This window comes from Chiloscyllium plagiosum, unplaced genomic scaffold, assembly GCF_037043375.1.
Source record: "Chiloscyllium plagiosum isolate Xiang-an unplaced genomic scaffold, Cpla_swu_hap1 HiC_scaffold_7, whole genome shotgun sequence".
Lineage (NCBI taxonomy): Eukaryota > Metazoa > Chordata > Chondrichthyes > Orectolobiformes > Hemiscylliidae > Chiloscyllium > Chiloscyllium plagiosum.
In genome coordinates, this window is record NW_028270145.1 from 80,282,714 (window position 1) to 80,309,978 (window position 27,265).

Consider the following 27,265-nt stretch of genomic DNA (forward strand, 5'->3'; position numbering starts at 1 on the left):
ATTTGTAACCACACTAACCCCAATTGTCATTGAGTTAATGAAAACCTATAATTTCACTGTAAAACCAGGGTAATCAACACTAAAGAAAACCGTAAATAGTAATATTGTAGTGTGTTGATGACAATGGTCAAAAGCAATTATAAAATAGAATAAGGACATTTTTGGATATTTAAAAGTTAATGAATTACTAAACAGTAGCAGAACTACTCAGTGAGGAGACAGGCAGTCTATTTGTGGAGGATGAAATATATTAGAACATATTTATAAGTTGTAATGTAGATCCACTAGAGAAAGATACAGAAGTGTTAATGATATCATTTCTAAGGAATTGGTTCTGAAAATAAAATATAACAGGTTGTCGAAATAGCAGCCATGTGCATGTGCTTGGCTGGTGAAGAAAGTTGGAGAGGTTGTGTAAAAGTACTCACCACAATGTTACAAGGCTCTTGAAACATGCAAATTATAACCAGAAAATTAACGCTAGCCATCATAATGCCTTTCAAAAAGGAAGAGAAGGATAATCAAGGTGACCATGGACTGTGACAGTGATACATAATGCAAGTTGTGGGCAAATTATTAGATTCATGAATTTGAGATAAAGTTATTCAATAGACTTATGCAGAACACCATGAGAGATTTATTAAGTGCCCCAGATATAGCTGGCAAATTTAATAGAACTATTCTGAAGGAGAGCTTCATTGGCTAGATAAAAGGACTGTAGACCATATGGACTTTTGATAAGGTTTTTCACAGAAAGCTCGATATAAAAAATTCCATTACATGATGCAAGAAAAACACAGACAGAAAGTTGGATAGTGGACCAGAAAGTAAAGTGTTAGAGGTAATAGATGTTGTAAGTGGTATAATCCAACTGCTCTTTCCACTCAAAAACCTTCCAACCTCATTCTTAACGAGTGCAAAGAATTCATTTAATTTATTGATAAGACAGAACCTTCTTCACCATCTTGCCACCCATTAAGGTAAACTCAACCCTCTCTCTCTAGACTCAAAACCCCCAATCCTATTTAGTTTCTCAATAATTTCCCTCTGACTTTTCCAAGTTCACCTTGTCCATACATCCTAATTCCTGCATTCCTAATAAACAAATAATCAACCAATGTCAATATTTGTCTTCTATACTAATTAAATAAACTCAATGGTCTGAATGGCTTACTTCTACTCCTATTTCTTAATATTACAAATGGTTTCCTCTCTTCAGGTACTTTATACTTTCCTTTCAAAATCATTTCAATCCCCTACTACTTCAAAAAATCCAACCCCAACCTCTCTGTCCTTGCTAGCCATGGACCCCAGCTCCAAAGTCCCTTTTTCTCCCTTTTATCCCATGTTGCAATTTGCCTGCTGGAATATTCCAATCAGACTGCTACCCCTCCAACAGCACAAAAGCAGTTTGAACCAAAGTCATGAACAACTGTCTTAATGATAATGACTATGATCCATTATGCGTTCTCATCTTCTCCACTGCTTTCAGCATGACTAACATATCATCCTTATTTATCCCTCTCATCCACTTTCTATCTACATGTCAAAGTCATTTTTTGCTCTCATTCTACTCCAATGCTCATAAGGGCATCATTGCCAGCAATGGATAATCAATCCAGAACTGTCCAAGACTGACCTCCCTATTATATCATCGACATGCTGTCTTTGGCTACAGTACATGCAGTTAATGGGTAAACTTCACCATTTCAGCCATATCTGATAAACATCTTGATAGCTCCACTGATTCTGTGCAACATTACAGATCCGGCATCTGCAGTCCTCAGTTTCTCCAACATTACAGATCATCTGGATTCTATAATTTCCTTCAGGTGAATACTGGGAACATTAAAATTAACTTCTTTGGTTCTGTTACAAATTACATTCCCTTACTACTGATTCTATTGCCTGAACAGATTCAAGATGAATTACACATAAATCTCAGCTGCCATCAAACCTAAATTGACCGCCGACTGAATTGTCACAAAAAAATCCTTCTTCCACCTCCACAAGATTACTGCTTGCCTTCCCCTCCACCTCAGTCAACTGTGACGATTCTGCCCCTTTAACAAGAGGTGTTGTAAAGGCAGAGACACCAATATGTCTGTGGCTACTTTCAATAATGGCAGGGGAGTGGCCAGTTCTTGTTTTTTCTAGTTTGGTTTAGTTTTAGCAAGCAGTTATAAAACTGCTGGTAACAGATGCAGCTATAGTGAAAACAGGCTCCATTCTTCAACAGATGTTTCTTGCCCAATTTCTCTCTGAAATCTCTCCTGCCTATAAGAACCAGAGTTTAAATTTGCCTTTTGCTAAGGGGTGTGTTTATGGAATGTTGAAACTGGAACAGCTTTGTGAATTTCTGATAGAGTCAGTTGGGTTTTCAAATAAGTTATTCTAAATTCTGTTTTCTTTTGTTTGTGTTTCATCCATAGTGATTAAGTAAATTGTTTTGTTTAAAGCTGAGTGGAATATCACTTTGCATCGGCCTTAAAAAAAATGTTAGGGTCTGAGCTACCTTCTTAAAGCATTTTGAGGGTGTCTGCTCTGGTCCATAACACAACATATTGAAACCCTCAGATTCTGTTCTCATCATCAGCATCAATTACGCTGATCAGTCCTCACCTATTGCAATACTCAGCTCAATCAACACTCTACTGCACATATTTTACAATGCACCTATTTCCAATGGCCCATCATCCTCCTCCCCCCAATCCACTGAGTCATCAAAGAGGCAGAAGGCATAATTTAAAATTTTTATACTTGCCATTAAACCACCCGGGCCTTTCCCTGTGAGATCACCTCGCTCACCTTCTGAAATTCCCCTTCTAAAATCACTGTTGCTCCAACCCCTCCTTTAAAAGTCTCCTTATGATGTACCAATTCAACAAGTTCTTATCATAATATCCAATCCTATCTTCCTTGACTTAGTATTGATTTTTATTGACACCATTAATAAAATACCCTAATGCATTTCACTATGTTAAAGTAATTTTAAAATAAGAGTCAGTGTTATGATAAATCCTAGTTAATTGAAAGAAATGTTTTCCATTGCGCAGAAAAGGCCAACATGATTTGCTAGAATGTTTACAATTACAGAAAATTTGAGGAGAGTTGCGATAGGTTATTTTCTTTGACTCGGAACGAAGCTGGTTATCAATTTAAAATTTGAGTCTTGAGATAAATTTCTGTTTTCAGAATGTTGGAGTTCAGACTGCTTTGCAATGATAATTTGCTGTTGTAGAGATCATTACCTTTTTGAAATGCTGTGCTGTTAAACATGTAGAACTAAATAAAAAGAGGGCTGAGGGGAAACAAAGCAATAGAATTGTATTTTGGGCTGGTTTAGCAAAGAATTGTCAAAGCACGATAGGCCAAATTATCTCAATAAGTACTTTAACCATGACTATACTAACTATGCTTCACATTTGGGGAAGCACCTGCTTTCTTCGCCTGCTTATAAACAGCCATTCAGGTGAAGCCAAGTATACCAAGTGATTTCAGCTCATTTACTGTTATGATTTTCTTCACTGATAAAAGGGTGTCATGATCCTAATATTTACAACAGTGGCAGGATGTACTGGGAAAAGTTGCTGTTGTGGGGCCAGAGTACGTCGGAGATTCTAGGCAAATTACAGGGACTAATATCCTCCACAGTCCTACTTAGAAACTCCTTCTTCCCATTAAACAACACGTCAGATCATAACATTACAAATGTTATTTGATTTGCTTTATAAATGTAGAGTAGGACCCTCGTAGATGAAAAGACTTTTTTATGATTTTACGCTAGCATTGCATGAAAAGTTGCAAGAATCAGAGGTCAGGCATGAGCAATTGAAGAAGGACAACAGAGAGTACTGAGGGGAGGGGAAAACCATGATGCTGTTTGAAGAAAATCAGATCTCCGCTCCGCCAGTGATTGTTCCAGTATTGATATCCTCAATTTGCATCTCTAAAACAGATGATCCGATCATTATCTCATTGTCGTGCATCTGAACTTGTCTGCAAATTGATTGCTATGCTTTCCTACACAATACTTCAACGAAAATTAATCAGCTGTAAGATGCTTTGTGACATCCATAACTTGTGAAAGTTATTATATAAATGCACGTTCTTTCTTGCTTTCCATCTTTCCCATGGGGGCCCTATTCCACATCTGCCTCAATGGGTTCACGTCAAATCACTGTCCATACCCACAATTTCAGGATTCTTGATTCCAGGCACCATAAACCTATTTGGGAGTTTTTTGCCTTCAGTAATAGCTGTGCAAACATTCATTCCCGGAGACACAGCTGCTGCTATGCATGCTGGATAAAGAACACTCCGTTACAGCTGCTTTTCTGAACTGCTGCTGCCTTGCACTAATAGAGTCATGGAGATGTATAACACGAAACACACTCTTCGGTCCAACACATCCATGAGATATCCTAAATTAATCTATTCCCATTTGCCAGCACTTGGCCCATATCCCTCTAAACTCCTCCTAATCATATACCCATCCAGATGCCTTTTAAATGTTGTAATTATACCAGCCTCCACCATTCCTCTAGCAGCTTATTCCGTACACGCACCACCCTTTTCGTGACCTTAAACCTATGCCCTCTAGCTTATTTTATGTCCAATACTTTTAAGTCATTAACAGACTGTGAGAACTGGCTGTTTGTTTGCTCATAACTTTAAAATGTCATGGCTTTATCGGACCATTTGTATCTGTGCTAACCTAGGATTTTTGGGACTTAGAGAAGATCCAATTTTTGGGAGAGTCCATTTACAAATAATTCACTACATAGTAAATGTCATAATATTATTCATTTAAAATACTGCTCAACAGAAAATGAATACCAGAAAATTTCAGAATAACGCAATCCAAATAGATAAAATTAAACAAATAATTTTGTCAGTAACCAAACATGTTTGTGCTTCAAGCCAAAAGTATTGTTTTTCACATTCACTTTAGATGGTAAAATGAGAAATACTAAATATGTCACCTAAAATGAAAGTAAAACCTTTTTTTTTTTAAGATTAGATTCCCAGTGTTCTTGAGTAAGAACAAGTAGAGAACACTTATATGAACTTTCTAAACCATCTTAAACTTCCTCCCACAATTAATTACTTGTTGGACTGAAGCAGTTGCTCAGCAAGCAAAATCTATGCACCTATTACATCCCACGTACAATGGAGTGAAGAAATGCTCAACGTGTTTTCATTTTAGAAGCATTGGTTTAATTTCGATGTTGGCCAGAAAAATTAGGAAAAATTTCTAAGTTCCTATGTCACGCCAACTGATCTTTAGCATCCACTTGAACAGAAAGTAGGGATCTTTGTTTAACTCGGCCCAGACAATCACAAAGGCCAACCTCCCGTCTATACAATCCATCTACCAGGCTCGCTGTCAAGGAAAGGCTGCCAGCATTCTCAAAAATCCATCACACCCTGGCAATGTTTTTCTACAACCTCGACCACTGGGGAGAAGGTACAGAAGCCTGAACACACACATCAGCCAGTTTCAAAATAGTTTCTACCCTACTATTGTTAGAATACTGAATGGACTCATAAATGCTTAACATTCGCCTGGACCTGTGTTTTTGTTTTTGCCACTGTTTATCTATTACTTACTTATCTATGCTACTTAACTCTGTGATCTGCCTGTATTGCTCGGAAGTCAAAGCTTTTCACCGTGCCTTGGTACATGTGACAATAAATTCAATTCAAATTCAAATTAACACCTTATATGAAGATAATGCCGAAACTCTACATATCTACACTGAAGTAGATTCAAATGCACTCTCAAGTCCTTTAAATAGAATACTTAGGCTCAATTTACTATAGGGAAACTCACTGACAGAAATGAAACATATTTCTTACTGGTTTTCAATGACTGTTCCAGCCAAATGTTCAAATGTAATGAGGGTGCCTACACTTAGAATCAATTCTAGATAATGGTTAAATCTGTTTGATTTGGATTACTTTTTAAAGGAGCAATTTTGATTGAATAATTTCAAGTTATGGACCTAGAGATGTCTCTGTATTCAATCTCATTACTGCATAGTAAATATTCAAGATTTATATGAATTGTATACATATAATGTCTGGGAAGAACATAACTGAATCAACAAGCTTGTTCATGCTTTGATTCCATGGATCCTATATTGAATTACAGGAAAAAAAAATGAACAGAAATTAAATTCCAGACAGTAAACACTTGAAATCTTTTCAATATAGTTGCCATTAAATACACAAATTTAAACCATTTAAGGTACTAAATACATGGTACAAGGTCTAATAACAAGTTATTTTTCCATGACACTAGTCAACTAATTTGGGAATATTTATATATAAGCATACTATTGAGGTAAGTATCTGCTAAAATTCATTAATGATACCAGTAATAGGACACTAGTTACCAGTTAAGCACACTAGATGATTTGGGCGGCACGGTGGCACAGTGGTTAGCACTGCTGCCTCACAGCGCCAGAGACCAGGGTTCAATTCCCGTCTCAGGCAACTCTCTGTTTGGAGTTTGCACATTCTCCCTGTGTCTGCGTGGGTTTCCTTCGGGTGCTCCGGTTTCCTCCCACAATCCAAAAATGTGCAGGTGAGGTGAATTGGCCAGGCTAAATTGACTGCAGTGTTAGGTGAAGGGGTAAATGTTGGGGAATGGGTCTGGGTGGGTTGCGCTTCAGCGGGTCGGTGTGGACTTGTTGGGCCGAAGGGCCTGTTTCCACACTGTAAGTAATCTAATCTAATCTAATCTAATCTAATCTAATCTAATCTAAGAACTGACTAGGTAAAATAGGCATGAAGTGAGTCACTTCAGTCAACCCAAATCAACCAAATACACATGCATGAAAAATTGAAGTTATCAACATAACTATCATGGGTGAAGATTGTTAACTTATGCCATTTTGTGACAGAAGTGAGAAAAGCTCAATTCGGTCATGAACATTTTGTTGCAGAATGAAGTTCAAGCTGGTGATAAAGAAAAAGCCTAAACAATCAACATTGGTAAATTACAAATTCAACATTAAATATATTAGTGAAGAATATCTACGATTACTGCTGCTGGGTACCACAAAGGATGTTAAATCATATACAATTTAGACAAAAGTAATAGTGTAGATGTTGGAAATCTGAAGTAAGAAAAGAAAATGACAGATGTAATTAGGAGATCTGGAAGGGGAATGACTTAACACTTCAGATCAACCAACATACATTGTCAGAATGCCATACATTATTTATCTTACCCTTAGGTCAATTATTCGATTATCAAGTCTTGTATCTTGGTTGACAGTAGCCCTTCCTTCCTAAGTAGGAAACAAATATTAAGAATATGAATGAGGGGTTAAATAATGATAGTCATTGCACCTTGACTGCAAATATTTGTCCTTGTTACTTATTGATCTATTAAACACATTCTGACCTGACTGCAGAGATTAAGGATTGCAGAGTATTTCTTCATTTCCCTCCCCTCCCCAATCCTAGTGCTTGTTCTAACTCAACAACCTAACTAATTAAAAATAAAATGTGAAAAACTGGCTTGTGATAATGGAAGACGCTGACCTAAGCTGACCTAATGGAAACCTTTTAATGGGAACCTTATTCATTAAAATAAATAAGTTATCAGCCTGTTACAATCAGTAAACTCAAATGGTTATCTAAAGGTGCGTTAAAACATTAACAATTACAGATGAGGAACCACAAGTGGAGGAAGCAGTTACCACTATAAAAACACAATACACTGATAGGTTTTTAAAAATGTACAACTCCAACATAAAGTGCAACTATATACTATTTTTAGCTACTTCTAATGTTGACCTCACAAGACTGTAACCATCTGCTAACAGTTTGATCAAGTTTCCCCCTTTAACCACCTGCACCGTTAGACATGTTGTCCCAAAGGATTTTATTTTTGACTTTTGTAAATCATGTCACTTAGCCATCACAGATAGTAGAATGAAGTCTTAACGTCAACCACAGTTTATTTGTTTATGCACAGTATTCTTGCTTATTTTTATTACCTAACACAGAAATGTTCTATACTATGTAACAGTCAAAATATGATCAAAAATAATTTAAAAAATAAAAACAAATCAATTTTTAATTATTGTATTTTGATTAGCAATAATTGATTCCTTCATCAATTTATAATTTTTGGATTTTTTAAATTGCATTTTGATTAGCAGTACTTAATTCATTATTTATTAATTTGCAATTTAAGCATTGCTTGTCAAAATATTTTTGCATTAATATATAACAATTGACTCTTCAATTGATTTTCATCTATTAAATTCGCAATGTGAAGCATCATTACATTGAAGTATTCCTGCAATTGTCACTTTAACGTCAACAGAAATTTCACAAAATAAAAACCAACATTTCATTCGATAAGGAATAATGGTCACAAACTATTATGACTTTGCTCACAGCAAATTTAGTGGTGAAATTTATGTTGTTCCAAATGGCCAATTGTGGATTCCACATATTTTAATTTGCTTCACAAGCATCTACTATTAGAAAACCACAGTTAATAAAATAACTGTTAATCTAGATAAGAACAGGCAGTTAAATCACCAGAGTGCAACCTTCAAATGTGATTATCACTTTACATAATTTATTGGATGTGGATGGCAAATTTAGATTAAACCATTCATAACTATTGGCTGACATACAATTTTTAGTAATGCTTCTAAAAGAGCTAGTTTGTGGGTTTCCGACAATTCCCCTAAGCCTCACACATAGTTACTTTCATAGATTCATGCTCAATAACAGCTTTTGCTTAAACAATCAACATTTCAATGACTACACAAACGTTAGAAAAAGACAACTGCTATAATGTTCATTCAAGCTGATATCCTTACACATATTATTCTAAAATAAAAATTATATTACAGACAAAAGTACATGGTTTAGTGAAATATATTGTGGGAAGTACTTTCTTCTATTGTAATTTATTTGCAAATTACCAAGGATCTCTGATCCATTTAGGAGGAATTATAGTTCACATTTTCACAGGCTGCAACAAGAAGTTTTCACATTTTAGGTAGAGTTGGAATCTGATACACATTCAGCTGATTTGATCCATGGGCTCAGGTTGAGATTTTGTGCTGCAAAAGGTTGAGGGATACGGAGAAAATCAAATCATTTCATCACAAGATATCCAATTAAGTTGCTAATTTAGTTGCACTTCTGTATTGCTAATATACTAGGTTCAGAATATATATGTACTTCCACTATTCCACTGGTCTACTAGCGGACCTCAACCAATCCTATCTCAGGATCTGTACTAGATGTGACATGTTGTATTCCTGCAAATGGGTAAAAAAAACAGAATGGAATGCTTCTCCTTTCAGGTCGTTTGGAACAAGATCAAACTTTACTTGAAGTAAACACTGCCAATACTGTGGATGGTTCTTAGACTGACTATTATTAGAAATGTAACCATTGTTTCTACAAGGGTACAAAACACATCAAGTCTTTCATACATGTAGAAATAACTACATGATACTTTAAATACAATGGAATTATAAAATAAAACCTAGGCTGTCTCTCTAAATGTTTAGAGAAGGATTATCCACGTAAAAGCAGTTTGCTGTTCATGTAAGGTTTCATCAAGAGACATTTCTGTAATTTCTAACATTCTTAATTCAAACACAAATTATGGCCAAATTTTTTCTGTCCATTCAGCACTATATCTGAAACAGTAGTGCTGCAGATACCAAAACATAATGCAAATAAATTTTACTGCACTTATTTAGATTATCTATAATGAATTTATCAATTGTTAACTGAAAATGTGTTGCTGGAAAAGCGCAGTAGGTCAGGCAGCATCCAAGGAACAGGAGAATCGACGTTTCGGGCATAAGCCCTTCTTCAGGATGCTGCCTGACCTGCTGCGCTTTTCCAGCAACACATTTTCAGCTCTGATCTCCAGCATCTGCAGTCCTCACTTTCTCCTTTATCAATTGTTAGTCTACTAAGCAAAAGTATATGCTTTCGAGATTTGAACTTATAAAACTAAAATTGCAATATGATGTTGAGCCAATATGTCAGCACAATTTCAGATTTTCCAGACAATACAACAGAATCAGTTCCAATTAGGGAAAGGCTCAGTGGAAGTCAAATCTGAGCCTAAGTTTATTCATAGGAAGAACCAGACTCATGATTAAGAGTGCCACAAAACTCTTGTGGCATTAATGACCAATCGACTGATCATGGGTATGAATGGAATTAAATAGAAAAACACCTGAAAATTAAGTCAGTAAACAGTTATCTGTCAAGAGAAAGCAATGGCAACATGTCCATCCATAATCTGACATCAGTAACACTTTTACATCTATTTATTAGAGATTCATTTGTATAGGTGTTTACTTCATTTAGGCGAAAGTGGGTACTGCAGATACTGGCGATTAGAGTCAAGATTAGAGAAGTGCTGGAAAAGCAGAACAGGTGAGGCAGCATCCGAGGAGCAGGAAAATCGACGTTTGGGGCAAAAACCCTTCATCAGTCCTTCATTTGTTTAATCAAATCTGCCCTCTGTACAGGTTAATTGAGATCAAATATATTTGGAAGTGATAATCGACTGCTTATAGAAATCATTGGGGGTGGGGGGGGGGGGGGGATTAACCTGGTAGCATCCAAATAAGGAAAGGAATAAAAATAATTAAGCTTGGACAATTACACAAAAGTCAGGGTGTGCAAAAGAAGTAAAATATAGCACTGAAATGCTCAATGAAATTTGGATTATATTATTTACCTCATCACCTGCTTCAGGACGCATTGCATCCTCGAGCTGCAAAGGCAGCCGTGGTTCAGCTGCACTGATAACATAGATCTGAAAACAAATGACAGCATAAATAGTAAGATAGTAACAACATAATAACAGAAAGTACAGAAATATCTTTAAGGACACGGTTTCCATCTAAAAATGTTTCCTCAAATGCTACTGAAACTGATTTTGCATAATAAATATGTATATTAACCTCTAACTGAATATTGCTGATTGCAAATTACTTAGTGCTGAACAATGCTAAGGTTTAAAAGAAAGCACAGAAAATAAAACTGGGAACGTTGGCTTTATGTGAAGCATGCTAGCCAGAAGTTGAGTTAAAATCTCATATGTATAAAACATAATAGGCAGAGAAATATAATGTAGTAATTCAGGGTTTCATGGAAACCAACTTGCAAAAGGTCCTCTTTATGCACAGCTAAAAGTCAAAGATATAACTATAAGTTGAAATGGTACGCTCCAAAAATGTGAATTTATTTTACTCTTTTAGGGATATGTAGCTGAATGGAATTATTAGATTTTATTCTACTTTCAGCGCATATTTTCCAACTTAAACACACAGACTTACTCTTTCGATGTGGAGTTCAACATCTTGTTGGGAACAGCTCTCTATCTTTTGTTCCACCTTCCTCACTATACCTTCCACGTCCACTATACTCTCTTTACTGATGCTACGTAAAAAAAAAAGTCAGTACTTATGATCCATAATTCCACACCATATAACAAATGTATCTAAGTATAACCTCACTGTGCAATAGCAAAACATTTAAGTTAATTTTGATCAGGCACAACACATGCCAAAAGAAATCTAACAATATGGTTCAAATCTTTCTGTCATTTATGGTGTGCTCAACCTGTGGAAAGGCATTGATTGAATTGCTCCACTTGTACCAGCTCTTACAAAACTGGATCTTATTTCCTGCGCTTTCTGAAAATGTTGGAGCTTATTACATTGTTTACAAATACTAATGGCATAATACATGCACACAGAAGAGTTAGTTATGTTTCCAAAAAAAAAGCTTTTCTTTTGTATTATCAAAATGCTGACTACCACTTTCTCAGGTTTGTTTTGTTTAGATTTCAATAGTTTTTACCTTGCTGATATAATTTCAGATGTGTCCTTGTTCAACTATGCATTTCTGAATCGGAATTACAAGATCACATCTGCACTGCACCTGAAACGTTCAAAATCTGAACTCCTTTGGGCTTTATTCTCTGTTGTGATCCAGTGAGATTACTGGATTTACTCTGAATTTATTTATCAGTGTCATAGTGCAGTGAAATAGATACATCGGTCAAGGCAAAAATGCAAATTCCATCATGGCAATTGAAATTATCTAAAACAATCAACAACATTCTAAACGTAGTCAATTTGTCCCATCTCCCAAGGTTAACAGATTCCTAAAGAAAATATTAATCAGTTTTAGCTTGGATCATATCCCATTGTGCACCAAATGCCACTGAAACTTTTGAGATATACTGCTTAGTCATAGAGTCATAGAGATGTACAGCATGGAAATAGACCCTTCAGTCCAACCCGTCCATGCTGATCAGATATCCCAACCCAAACTAGTCCCACCTGACAGCACCCGGCCCATATCCCTCCAAACCTTTCCTATTCATATACCAATCCAAATGCCTTTTAAATGTTGTAATTGTACTAGCCTCCACCACTTCCTCTGGCAGCTCGAGTTGCCCCTTAGGTCTCTTTTATATCTTTCCCCTCTCACCCTAAACCTATGCCCTCTAGTTTTGGATAGGAAGGAGACCAGAACTGCACACAATACTTCAAAAGTGGCCTAACCAATGTCCTGTACATTCGCACCATGACCTCCCAATTCCTATACTCAATGGTCTGACCAATGAAGGAAAGCATTCCAAACACCTTCTTTACTATCCTATCTACCTGTGACTCCACCTTCAAGGAGTTATGAACCTGCACTCCAAGATATCTTTGTTCAGCAACACACCCTAGGATCTTACCATTAAGTGTATAAGGTCTGCTAAGATTTGCTCTCCCAAAATGCATTTATCTGAATTAAACTCCAGCTGCCACTTCTCAGCCCATTGGCCCATCTGAACAATATCCTGTTGTAATCTGAGATAACCTTCTTTACTGATCCACTACACCTCCAGTTTTGGTGTCATCTGCAAACTTACTAACTATACCTCTTCTGCTCACATCCAAATCATTTATATAAATGACAAAAAGTTGTGGACCCAGCACCGATTCTTGTGGCACTCCACTGGTCACAGGCCTCCAGTCTGAAAAACAACCCTCCACCACCACCCTCTGTCTTCTACCTTTGAGCCAGTTCTGTATCCAAATGGCTAGTTCTCCCTGTATTCCATGAGATCTAACCTTGCTCACCAGTCTCCCACGGGGAACCTTGTCGAACGCCTTACTGAAATGATATAGATCATGTCCACCACTTTGCCCTCATCAATCCTCTTTGTTACTTTTTTCAAAAAACTCAATCAAGTGAGACATAATTTCCCACGCGCAAAGCCAATGTTGTTGACTATCCCTAATCAGTCCTAGCCTTTCCAAATACGTGCAAATCCTGTCCCTCTAAAAACCTGCCCATCACCAACATCAGGCTCACCAGTCTATAGTTTTCTGGTTTGTCCTAACTACCTTTCTTGAATAATGGTACCATGTTAGCCAACCTCCAGTCTTCTGGCACCTCACCTGTGACTATTGATAATACAAATATCTCAGCTAGAGGCCCAGCAATCACCTCCCCAACTTCCCACAGAATTCTAGGTTACACCTGATCTGGTCCTGGGGATTTATCCACCTTCATGCATTTCAAGACATCCAGCACTTCCTACTCTGTAGTATGGACATTTTTCAAGATGTCACCATCTATTTCCCCACACTCTATATTTTCCACATCCTTCTCCACAGTAAACACTGATGCAAAATACTCATTTAGTATTATCCCATTTCCTGCGGCTCCATGCAAAGGCTGCCTAGTTACCCTTTTGTCCTTAATGTATTTGTAAAAACCCTTTGGATTCTCTTTAACCATATTTGCAAAAGCTATCTCATGTCTCCTCTTTGCCCTCCTGATTTCCCCCTTAAGTATACTCCTCCTGCCTTTATAAATTGAATAAATTTAACTACATTTGTGAAAAAAAAGATACCATGTGCTAATAACCATCTTTCGAGACAAGAAGGAATTTCTTTTCTCATACAGTAGTGAATCTAGAATACGGAAGTCTTGCCCACATGTGCTATTCAGGTTGGGTTGTTAAGTATATTCAAGGCTGAGATAGAGAGATTTTTAATCAATAAGAGAATCAAGGATTGTGATGGTAAGGGTGGAAAGTGGAATTCAAGATTATCAGATCAGTCATGAATAGTGGAATAGATTTGATGGACTGAATGATCTATTACTGTTCCCATGCCTTATAGTATCCTCAAGAAAACATTTCTGTCCATCTGTCTTAAAAGTACTGTTCCCTATTTTTATTCCACACAAAAACATAATCATATCTGTTTCAATAAGATCACCTTTCATTCTTCTTGGGTACTCTCTTGATTATAATATCATCAGGTTCCATTTAAAAAGACAAAAAAACCAAGAACTTTATGTTGAATTTGGAACAGTTTAACATCATTTGCTACAGTTTTCTGCCTTTGGCTATTTACCCTAAGGTAAATAAATATTACTATTAAGCAAAACATAGTGAGCTACTCACATGAATATACAATAGTATTAAGGCCAAAGGAAAATTTCAAGTTCTATAGCATGTGACTTCTTTCACGTTGTGCATAAAGCAACAAATTTCAGGTCATGGAGACGTTGGCACACTAACGGACTGTCTTTTTAATTACGAAGTTGAAGTTATTGGGAGGAGACACAAATTATAACAATCTGAATTATCACATAGAAGCTGTGCACTTTGCAGCTGGTGCCCAGTAAAACTAAATTAAACTTAAAATCGGGCACCATTAATTGCCAGGTGTTTGATTTCTACCTTATTGAAAATGGCTTCTAAGCACACAGAACATTGTGACTAAAATCTGTGCATGCTTCAATTACTATTCAGAAATCACACACATTTAGAAAATAAACTAATGAAATTTTAAACTTGATGTTGCCCCAGCTCTGTGATTACACTCTGCCTTCCCATTCTTTTTATGACCACGGAGGAGAACAATTATTACTGATGTGCTATTTTCCTTCGAGAGAAACATGCTAAAATGATTCCTAGGAACAGATAAAGTTTTTACAATTAGAAAGCACTGATTTTCTTTACATCTGACATACACACTAAATTGGAAAATAGGGGAAGCAAGGAAAAGCTTGCAAACCGAGAACACAAGCAGGCTGCATTCAAGGCTGAGACATGGATTTATAATTAAAATTTGTTTCATTTACTGACAGGAACCAATAAAATTACAGTATTACAAATGTTCTATTGCTTTAACAATGGCACTGGTGCAAGTACACTCATGTAGCTGCAAAATAGTGTAGTTTTAAGTAAAACGTAACTGATCCTATTTCAATTGATTTCGCAGTAAAGGCTGAAGGTAGCAATCTTCATTTGTGCTTGCCTATTTAAAAAATATAGCTTTTGATTATCCACGGACAATGAATAGATCAAATACGAGCTTTGTCCATGTACAATTTTGTTTCTTATAAAAAAAATCAGAGTTTCACCAATTCACAATATGTTTTAGCAGAATACATGCTTATAAAAAAATGAAACGAGCCATTAAATGATATGATCACAGGTGATGACAATACTGGATACAAAAATAAAACCTGACTTGATAGCCCATACACAGCAAACTTGGTTTAACAGGCACCTGATAAACCAGCACTCTTGATAAACTGGCAAAAATTAAATACCTGAAATCCCCAATGTTTAGTGTATTATTGCGATCGCCGAGTAGCCAGCTGATGATGCCAGTGAGAGAAGGCTCTCTGCTGATTCGTTTTATTTAAGGCAAAGTTACATTGTTATTTAGGTGATTTCTGCTGTAAATAAGGATGTTGCCATGTTTGGAGGATTTGAGCTACAGGGAGAGGTTGAATAGGCTGGGGCTGTTTTCCTGGAGCGTCGGAGACTGAGGGGTTACCTTACAGAGGTTTATAAAATCATGAGGGGCATGGATAGGACATTTAGACAAAATCTTTTCCCTGGGGTGGGGGGAGTCCAGAACTAGATGGCATAGGTTTAGGGTGAGAAGGGAAGATATAGAAGAGACCTAAGGGGCAATTTTTTCACGCAGAGGGTAGCACGTGTATGGAATGAGCTGCCAGAGGAAGTGGTGGAGTACAATTGCAACATTTAAAAGGCATTTGGATGAGTATATGAATAAGAAGGGTTGGAGGGATATGGGCCAGATGCTAGTAGGTGGGACTAGATTGGGTTGGGATATCTGGTCGGCATGGTCGAGTTGGACCGAAGGGTCTGTTCCCGTGCTGTACAACTCTTTGACTCTAAAGTAGAACAGCAGTGTGTATATCCCTGCATTATGTTTCTATTAATTACTGTGTGTTCTTATAGTGGTTATGTGGACCTCTTGGTCCCATAGGGGTCAGTCAATAATAACTTTGCTGTATTTAATTTTTGAATTGGTCATTCACTGAAACATATTTAAGAGATGGCAACTAATTTTAAACAAAAAAAACACAACTTTGTTACACAAAAGAAAAACAAGTCAGATGATATAGATGTAGAAGATGGTCTAGAAATAAAAACTTAACATAAACATTAAAACAACATTTCAACCTGTTAAGTCACAGCACCCAATTCAAAAACTCAATCCCACCAGAAAGTAAATTCTGCCCATCTAAACTCTGAGGTTTTAGAAACATAGAAGACAGAAATAGGAGGAGGCCATTCAGCCCGATGAGCCTGCTCCGCCATTCATCATGACCACGATTGATCATCTAACTCAATAGCCTAATTATGCTTTCCTCCCATAACCTTTTAACCCATTCGTCCCAAGTGCTATATCTCGCCACCTCTTGAATACATTCAATGTTTTGGCATCAACTACCTCCTGTGGTAATGAATTCCACAGGCTCACCACTCTTTGGGTGAAGAAATGTCTCCTTATATCTGTCTTGAATGGTCCAGCCCGAAAGCTCAGACTGGTTCTGGACGCACCTACCATTGGGAACATCCTCCCTGCATCTATCCTGTCTAGTCCTGTTAGAATTTTGCAAGTCTCTATGGGATCCCCCCTCACTCGTCTGAACTCCAGCGAAAACAATCCGTCTCTAGTCAATCTCTCCTTATTCGTCAAACCAGCAACCCCTGAAATCAGTCTGGTAAACGTCCACTGCACACTCTCAAGAGCAAGAGCATTCCTCCTCAGAAAAGAAGACCAAGACTGCACACAAGCTTCTAGGTGTGGCCTCACCAAGACCCTATATTACTGCAGCACACATCCCTGCTCCTGCACTTGAAACCTCTCACGAGAACAGAACCCTGTGGCACTCCATTAGTTACTACCTGCCAATTTGAAAAGGACCCATTAATTCCTCCTATTTCTTTCCTCTCTGCCGACCAGTTTTTTGTCTATCTCAATATACACCCCTCAATCCCATGATCGTTAATCTTACACAATAATCTCTTATGCGGGACTTTGTCAAACACTTTCTGAAAGTCCAAAAATACCACATTGACTGGCTCCCCTTCATCAATTCTACTAGTTACACCTTCATAGGATTCCAATAGATTTGTCAAGCATGATTTCCCCTCCATAAATCCATTCTGACTTTGTCTGATCCTGCCATTGCTTTCTAAATGCTCCACTTTAAAGTATTTGATAATGGATTTAAGAATTTTGCCAATACAGATGTTAGGCTTACTGGTCTATAATTCTCTGTAATGGACATGATAAATATATAGGACAGTCCTTCCTTAGATGGTGTGGGAATTGAACCCATGCTGCTCTTCATTACAAATCAGCCGTCCAGCCAACTGGGCTAACCAACCCTATAGTATAAACATCCTATCCATTAACACTACACAGACCAGGTAGGAGTCTGCTCTGCCATTCAATGAGATCCTGGCTGATCTGATCACCCTGAACTCCACTTTCCTGCCTTTTCCCTGAAACACTTGATTCCCTTACTGATTAGAAAATCAGTCTATCCCAGCTTTGAATATACTTAATGAGCCAGTCTGAGCAGCCCTCTGTGGTAAAGATTCAGGTGGCTCAAGTCACAAGCCTTCATAAGCAAATTATGGATCTGGGTCACTGTTGCAGAATGACATTCTGATATTTGAAGAAACCCTCACAGATCTGATTAAAATTTCTCTGTCTTCCATTTGAAAATTCAACTTCCAAAAATGACAAGTATATATAACTTTCATCACACCTCCCCACCAAAGAAAGAAAAGATAAGAAATGTATCTATTTTCGATCAAATAGTTCTTTTAGCACAACTTTTATGTTAACAGTAGCAATATACTAAACACAATAATTTTCATAAAAAATCAGATACACAAGTGCATTTTGATCACAGCATTCGGTTTCTTTCAGATTTGCTTTTGACAACATCCACTATTACATTGTTCTTGCCTGTCACACAAATGATTTTTAAATGGCGTGGCTGCAATATTAAACATTAACAAAACAGTCCAAGTTCTTGTCCCAAAATGTCTCCAAAAAAATTAACAAACTTAAGCAATCTCTTCCGAGTTATTGAATTTGTAAATTATGAATTGATGTCGAGCTAACACAAGGCTCAACTGGTCTTTTAGTAGTAATGAGTATTCCTGTTGACAAGAATGCAGTTTAAGCAACTCCATAATATCCAATCTGGTTACTGGAAGATCAACTCTTCAATTTCTAATTCATATTTGTTCTCCATTTGTACTGATATTTTTATTTTACTTCTGATTTATTTTGTTTTAGTAAGCACGTTTTTCTATCATAATTGCCATATTTCTTAAACACGACACCTCCCCTCATTTTCCACCGGCCTGGAGTACTTGCTACATAATTTACATCACTGAGTTTCATTTTGATTTAACAATGTCCAATGAACCTTGATGGTAATGGTTCTCAATTATCACCAACAACAACAAAATTTTAAGCTTTGGCCTTTCTCCTGCTCCAGTTTAATTGTTTGTTAGGCTTAGTTGAAACATGTTTTAGCTAACTCTCACAATTTCTGAAACATCAGCTGTAAATGTGATCACTGAGCTTTGGTTCTTAAATTTATCCTTAGTTTATTTAATGTGCTGCCTCACCTCATGTCCATATATCAATTCAAGAGGACTGAATCTGGTGGACCCATTAAGAAAATCACTAATGATAAACATCAATGAGGGTATTTCTTTATGCCAATTTTTAGTCTGCTCCTGACAATAAGCTCTAATCATGGCCTTTAAACTCTGATTCAATGTTTCTCTTGGTCCTTGAGGATAAAAGTGAGTTTAATGAAGAAAATAACATGATAGATGGTAACACAGCACTTTTGCATCATATTTGTCATAAACATTGTCAAAAACTTAAGTATTGGAAATGATGGACATCCATTCCTCCATATTACAGTATATTAAGTCTTGCCTATCATGCATTTCTCCTTATCACTGCAGTGCTTGGCATTACAGAATCTGTCCATTTCTGAAAAGACAGATGTTGCTGAAGCTTTTCATCTTGCAGTCAACAAGGCAAGCATTTGAATGCCAAATTTCAAAATATTATAAAAGTAATTTATTGGCAAGGCCCCAGGTCATTGAATCATTAAGATGTACAGCATGCCAACACATCCTTCGGTCCAACTTGTTCATGCTGACCAGATATCTCAACTCAATCTAGTGCCACCTGGCAGCACCCGGCTCATATCCTTGCAAACCTTTTCTATTCATATACCCATCCTTTTAAATGTTGCAACTGTACCAGCCTCCACCATTTCCTCTGGCAGATCATTCCATACATGTACCACCATCTGCATGAAAAAGTTGCCTCTTAGGTCCCTTTCCTATCTTTCCCCTCTCACCCTAAACCTATGCCCTCTAGTTCTGGACTCCCCGGCCCCAGGGAAAAGACTTTGTCTATTTATCCTATCCATACCCCTCATGATTTTATAACCTCTATAAGGTCACCCCTCAGCCTCTGATGCTCCAGGGAAAACAACCCCAGCCTATTCAACCTCTCCCTGTAGCTCAAACCCTCCAACACTGGCAACATCCTTGTAAATCTTTTCTGAACCCTTTCAAGTTTCATAACATCTTTCCGATAAGAAGGAAACCAGAATTGCACGCAATATTCCAACAGTGGCCTAACCAATGCCCTGTACAGTCGCAGCATGACCTCCCAACTCCTGTATTCAATATTCTGACCAATAAAAGAAAGCATACTAAACGCCTTCTTCACTATCCTATCAAACTGCGATTCCACTTTCAAGGAGCTATGAACCTGCACTCCAAGGTCTCTGTGTTCAGCAACACTCCCTAGGACCTTACCATTAAGTGTATAAGTCCTGCTAAGATTTGCTTTCCCAAAATGCAGCACCTTGCATTTATCTAAATTAAACTCCATCTGCCACTTCTTAGTCCATTGGCCCATCTGATCAAGATCCTGTTGTAATCTGAGGTAACCTTCTTTACTGCCCACTACACCTTCAATTTTGGTGTCATCTGCAAACTTACTAACTATACCTCTTATGCTTGCATCCAAATCATTTATATAAATGACAAAAAGTAGTGGACCCATCACCGATCCTTGTGGCACTCCAATGGTCACAGGCCTCCAGTCTGAAAAACAATCCTCCACCACTACCCTCTGTCTTCTACCTTTGAGGCAGTTCTGTATCCAAATAGCTAGTTGTCCCTGTATTCCATAATGCCATGTTGACTATCCCTAATCAGTCCTTGCCTTTCCAAATACATGTACATCCTGTCCCTCAGGATTCCCTCCAACGACTTGCTCACCACCGACATCAGGCTCACTCATCTATAGTTCTCTTGTTTGTCCTTACCACCCTTCTTAAACAGTGGCACCATGTTAGCCAACCTCCAGTCTTCCGGCACCTCACCTGCGACTATCGATAATGCAAATATCTCAGTAAGAGGCTAGGCAGTCACTTCCCTAGCTTCCCACAGAGTTATAGGGTTCACCTGATCAGGTCCTGAGGATTTATCCACTGTTATGCGTTTCAAGACATCCAGCACTTCTTCCTCTGTAATATGGACACTTTTCAAGATGTCTCCATCTGTTTCCCCACATTCTACATCTTCCATGTCCTTTTCCACAGTAAATACTGATGCAAAATACTCATTCTAATATCTTCCCCATCTCCTGCGGCTTCTCACAAAGGCTGCCTTGCTGATCTTTGAGCGACTCTATTCTCTCTCCGGTTACCCTTTTGTCCTTAATGTATTTGTCCCTTTGGATTCTCCTTAACTCTGTTTGCCAAAGCTATCTCATGTCCCTTTTTTGCCCTCCTGATTTCTCTCAAGTATACCCGTACTGCCTTTATACTCTTCTAAGGATTCACTTGATCTATCCTGTCTATACCTGACATATGCTTCCTTCTTTTTCTTAACCAAACCCTCAATTTCTTTAGTCATCCAGCATTCCCTATACCTACCAGCCTTTCCTTTCACCCTAACAGGAATATACTATCTCTGGACTCTCATTCTCTCATTCCTGAAGGCGTTCCATTTTCCAGCTGTCCCTTTACCTGCGAACATCTGTGTCCAATCAGCTTTTGAAAGTCCTCGCCTAATACCGTCAAAATTGGCCTTCCACCAATTTAGAACTTCAATTTTTAGATCTGGTCTACCCTTTTCCATCACTATTTAAAAACTAATAGAATTATGATTGCTGGCCCCAAAGTGCTTCCCCACTGACTCCTCAGTCACCCGCCCTGCTTTATTTCCCAAGAGTTGGTCAAGTTTTGCACATTCTCTATTAGGTACATCCACATACTGAATCAGAAAATTTTCTTGTACACACTTAACAAATTCCTCTCCATCTAAACCCTTAACATGACAGCAGTCCCAGTCTATGTTTGGAAAGTAAAAATCCCCTACCATAACCACCGTATTATTCTTACAGATAGCTGAGGTCTCCTTACAAATTTGTTTCTCAATTTCCCAATAAGGTCATCATCCTTTTCTTATTTCTCAGTTCTACACAAATAACTTCCTTGGATGTATTTCCGGGAATATCCTCCCTCAGTACAACTGTAATGCTATCGCTTATCAAAAACGCCACTCCCCCTCCTCTCTTGCCTCCCTTTCTGTCCTTCCTGTAGCATCTGTATCCTGGAACATTAAGCTGCCAGTCCTGCCCATCCCTGAGCCATGTTTCTGTAATTACTATGATATCCCGGTCCCATGTTCCTAATTATGCCCTGAGTTCATCTGTCTTCCCTTTTAGGCCTCTTGCATTGAAATAAATGCAGTTTAATTTATCAGTCCTACCTTATTCTCTGCTTTGTCCCTGCCTGCTTGACTTGCCTTTGTTCTCAACTGTACTAGTCTCAGATTGAAATCTTTTCTCACTATCTCCCTGGGTCCCACCCCCCCACTTTACTAGTTTGAATCCTCCCGAGCAGCTCTAGCAAATCTCCCTGCCAGTATATTAGTCTCCATCCAATTTACATGCAATCCGCCCTTCTTGTACAGGTCACTTCTACCCCAAAAAAGCTTCCAATGATCCAAATATGTGAATCCTTCTCCCATACACCAGCTCTTCAGCCATGCAGTCATCTGCTTTATCCTCTTATTCCTGCCCTCACTAGCTCATAGCACCGGGAGTAATCCAGGTATTACTACTCTCGAAGACCTCCTTTTTAAATTCCTGCCCAACTCTCTGTAATCCCCCTTCAGAATTTTCCCTTCCTATATTGTTGGTTCCAATGTGTACAATGACCTCCTGCTGGCCCCTCTCCCCCTTCGGAACATTCTGCACCCTCTCGGAGACATCATTGATCCTGGCACCAGGAAAGCAACACACTATTCTGATTTTTCGCTGCTGGCCACAGAAACTTCTGTAAGTACCTTAGACTAGAGAATCCCCTAACACAATCGATCTCTTAGAACCCGACATACCTCTCATTAATTAGAGCCTTCTCAATACCAGAAACCTGGCTGTTCGTGCTACGCTCCCCTGAGAATCCATCACCCCCTACATTTTCCAAAACAGCATACTTGTTTGAAATGGGGATAGCCACAGAAGAATCCTGCACTATCGACCTACCTCTCTTACTTTTCCTGGAATTATCCCATCTATGTGACTATATCTGAGACTTTCCTCCCCTTCCTGTAACTGCCATTCATCTCATCCCCTTGTCTTGTAAATTCCTCATTGCCGCTAACTGCCTATCCAAATGCTCCATTCGATCTGTTCAGATTCGCAACCAATGGCATTTATTGCAGATGTAATCCTCAGTAACCGGCACTCTCCCTAAACTCCCACATCCGACAAGAGGAGCATATCACTCTACTAAGGGCCACTTTTGCTTCTTTCAATCTCTAACTTCTCACTATTTAAGAAATATTCTATGTACCTGTTCTTCCTATCAAAGTGGATAACTTCACATTTTTTCTCATAACACTATCTTTCATATTCTTACCAAATCACTAAACCTGTTCAAATCCTGAAAACGTTTTTAATCTTCCTTATAAATTACAACATCCATGCTCAGCTTTGTGTCATCTCCAAATGTGGAAATATCATGTTTGTTCTATACCTCCAAACTACTGATATATAATGTGAAAAGCTGAGGCTCAAGTACTGATCCTTGCACTATCTCACTAGACACCAGTCACCTAATGGTCTGCAATGCAAAAATGACCCATTTATTCTTACTCTGTTTTCTGTCTGTTAACCAATCCATAATCTATACCAGTACATTTATAAAATTATAGAACTTATGGAATATTGGAAGATGATTACCACTGCACTAACTACAGTAACAAGGGTCATAATTTTAAAGTAAAAGATAGGAGGTCTAGAGTGGATTTGAGGAAAAACGATTTCACCGCAGAGAGTGATGGGCAGCTGGAATGTGCAACCTGGGAGGGTAGTTGAGACAGGAAACCTCAGTAGCAGTAGATTTTTGACAGTACAGACTTAATGGGCCAAAGAGTCTCTCCTATACTGTATGATTCTAAAATTCTATGTGATCTCCACAGCCACCGCTTTCAACATTCTGAGATATCAGGTTCATCCCCGTAATTTCTGCAGTACAACCTTCTTACCACTACTAATTATTTTCAATTCCTTATTCTCCCTTATGAGTTGGACCTCTCCATCTGGGAGATTTCTCATTCAAAATAGACAGAAAGTAATCATTTAGCTTCTCTGCCATTTCTCTTCTTCATTATCATTCTCCTGACTCTGCATTTAATAGACCCATATTCATCTTAGTCAAACATTTCCTTTTAAGGTACTTATAAAAGACTTTACATTCAATTCTTATGTTTTTTGCTAGATTGTAGTCATATTTTATTCTTTCTTTCCTCATCAGTTCTTTGCTCCTCCTTTGTTTTATTCTTAAAACATTGCCAATCCTCAAATTTATTATGATTTCTCAAAACATTAATATTGTTTATCTGTCCACAGATGCTGCCAGACCTGCAACGCTTCTGACGACTTTCTGCTTTTGTTTCAGAAATCCAGCATCTTGCACATAATCCTTGGGATGGCTTATTTTAGGAAAGCAAATCTTAGCAGGACTTATACATTAATGGAGAAAGTGAGGACTGCAGATGCTGGAGATCAGAGCTGAAAATGTGTTGCTGGAAGTGCAGAGGAGATGACCTGGGATTCCTTGGATGCAGCCTGACCTGCTGCGTTTTTCTAGCAACACATTTTCAGCTTATACACTTAATGGTAAGGTCCTAGAGAGTGTTGCTGAACAAACAGACCTTGGAGTGCAGGTTCATAGCTCCTTGAAAGTGGAGTCATAGGTAGATAGGATAGTGAAGGCAACGTTTGGTATGCTTGCTTTTATTGGTCAGAATATTGAGTACAGGAGTTGGGAGGTCATGTTGCAGCTGTACAGGACATTGGTTAGGCCACTGTTGGAATATTGCATGCAATTTTGGTCTCCTTCCTATCGGAAGGATGTTGTGAAAGTTGAAAGGGTTCAGAAAAGATTTCCAAGGATGTTGCCAGGGTTGGAGGATTTGAGCAATGGGGAGAGGCTGAACAGGCTAGGGCTGTTTTCCCTGGAGGTCGGAGGCTGAGGGGTGACCTTATAGAGGTTTACAAAATTATGAGGTGCATGGATAGGATAAACAGACAAAGTCTTTTCCCTGGGATGGGAAAACTGAGGACTGGGAAGCTTTTAAAGAGCAACAGAGGATTACTAAGAAGGAAATATGCAGAGGAAAAATGAGGTACGAAGGTAAACTGGCCAAGAATATAAAGGAGGATAGTAAAAGCTTTTTTAAGTATGTGCAAGGCAAAAAAAATGGTTAGGACTAAAATTGGGCCCTTGAAGACAGAAACAGGGGAATATATTACGGGGAACAAAGAAATGGCAGAAGAATTAAATGGGTACTTCAGATCTGTGTTCACTGGGGAAGACACAAGCAATCTCCCTGAGGTAACAGTGGCTGAAGGACCTGAACTTAAGGGAATTTATATTTGCCAGGATTTGGGGTTGGAGAGACTGTTAGGTCTGAAGGTTGATAAGTCTCCAGGGCCTGATGGTCTACATTCCAGGGTACTGAAGGAGGTGGCTCGGGAAATCATGGATGCGTTGGTGATTATTTTCCAGAGTTCGATAGATTCGGGGTCGGTTCCTGTTATACCACTTTTTAAGAAAGGTGGGAGAGAGAAAGCAGGAAATCATAGACCAGTTAGTCCGACCTCAGTGGTGGGAAAGATGCTGGAGTCTATTATAAAGGATGAAATTACGGCACATCTGGATAGTAGTAACAGGATAGGACGGAGTCAGCATGGATTTATGAAGGGGAAATCATGCTTGACTAATCTTCTTGAATTTTTTGAGGATGTAACTCTGAAGATGGATGAGGGAGATCCAGTAGATGTAGTGTACCTGGACTTTCAGAAAGCTTTTGATAAAGTCCCACACAGGAGGTTAGTGAGTAAAATTAGGGCGCATGGTATTGGGGGCAAAGTACTAGATTGGATTGAAAATTGGTTGGCTGATAGGAAACAAAGGGTAGTGATAAACAGCTCCATTTCGGAATGGCAGGCAGTGACCAGTGGGGTACCGCAGGGATCCGTGCTGGGACCGCAGCTTTTTACAATATATCTTAATGATATAGAAGATGGTATCAGCAATAACATTAGCAAATTTGCTGATGATACAAAGCTCGGTGGCAGGGTGAAATGTGATGAGGATGTTAGGAGATTACAGGGTGACCTGGACAAGTTAGGTGAGTGGGCAGATGCATGGCAGATGCAGTTAATGTGGATAAATGTATGGTTATCCACTTTGGTGGCAAGAACAGGAAGGCAGATTACTACCTCAATGGAATCAATTTTGGTAAAGGGTCAGTACAGAGAGATCTGGGTGTTCTTGTACACCAATTAATGAAGGCAAGCATGCAGGTACAGCAGGTAGTGAAGAAGGCTAATAGCATGCTGGCCTTCATAACAAGAGGAATTGAGTATAGAAGCAAAGAGGTGCTTCTGCAGCTGTACAGGGCCCTGGTGAGACCACACCTGGAGTACTGTTTGCAGTTCTGGTCTCCAAATTTGAGGAAAGACATTCTGGCTATTGAGGGAGTGCAGCGTAGGTTCACAAGGTCAATTCCTGGAATGGTGGGATTACCTTACACTGAAAGACTGAAGCGACTGGGCTTGTATACCATTGAGTTTAGAAGACTGAGAGGGGATCTGATTGAGACATATAAGATTTATGAAAGGATTGTGCATTCTGGCAGCAGGAAACATGTTTCTGCTGATGGGTGAGTGCCGAACCAGAGGACACAGCTTAAAAATACGGGGTAGACCATTGAGGACAGAGATGAAGAGAAACTTCTTCACCCAGAGAGTGGTGCCTGTGTGGAATGCTCTGCCCCAGAGGGCAGTGGAGGCCCAGTCTCTGGATTCATTTAAGAAAGAGTTGGATAGAGCTCTCAAAGATAGTGGAATCAAGGGTTACGGAGATAAGGCAGGAACAGGATACTGATTAGGAATGATGGGCCATGATCATATTGAATGGCGGTGCAGGCTCGAAGGACTGAATGGCCTATTCCTGCACCTATTGTTTATTGTCTATCAGAACTAGAGGGCATAGGTTTAGGGTGAGAGGGGAAAGATATAAAAGGGACCTAAGGGGCAACTTTTTCACACAGATGGTGGTACATGTATGGAATGAGCTGCCAGAGGAAGTGGTGGAGACTGGTACAATTGCAACATTTAAAAGGCATTTGGATGGGTATATGAATAGGAAGGGTTTGGAGGGATATGGGCTGGGTAGTGGCAGGTGGGACTAGATTGAATATCTGGTCAGCATGGACGGGTTGGACCATAGGGTCTGTTTTCATGCTGTACATCTCTATGACTCT

General features: G+C 38.6%; 1 protein-coding gene across 1 annotated transcript in view; it reads right to left on the reverse strand.

Moving 5' to 3' along the window:
- Window positions 1–27,265, reverse strand: part of dars1 (aspartyl-tRNA synthetase 1) — a 94,865-nt gene that overhangs the window by 27,271 nt on the left and 40,329 nt on the right. The window contains exons 7-9 of the mRNA XM_043694024.2: window positions 11,352–11,454; window positions 10,751–10,828; window positions 7,242–7,301 (exon numbers count right to left, since the gene is read on the reverse strand). Coding sequence (XP_043549959.1) covers window positions 7,242–7,301; window positions 10,751–10,828; window positions 11,352–11,454 — 241 coding nt within the window. The remainder of the gene's footprint in view (window positions 1–7,241; window positions 7,302–10,750; window positions 10,829–11,351; window positions 11,455–27,265) is intronic.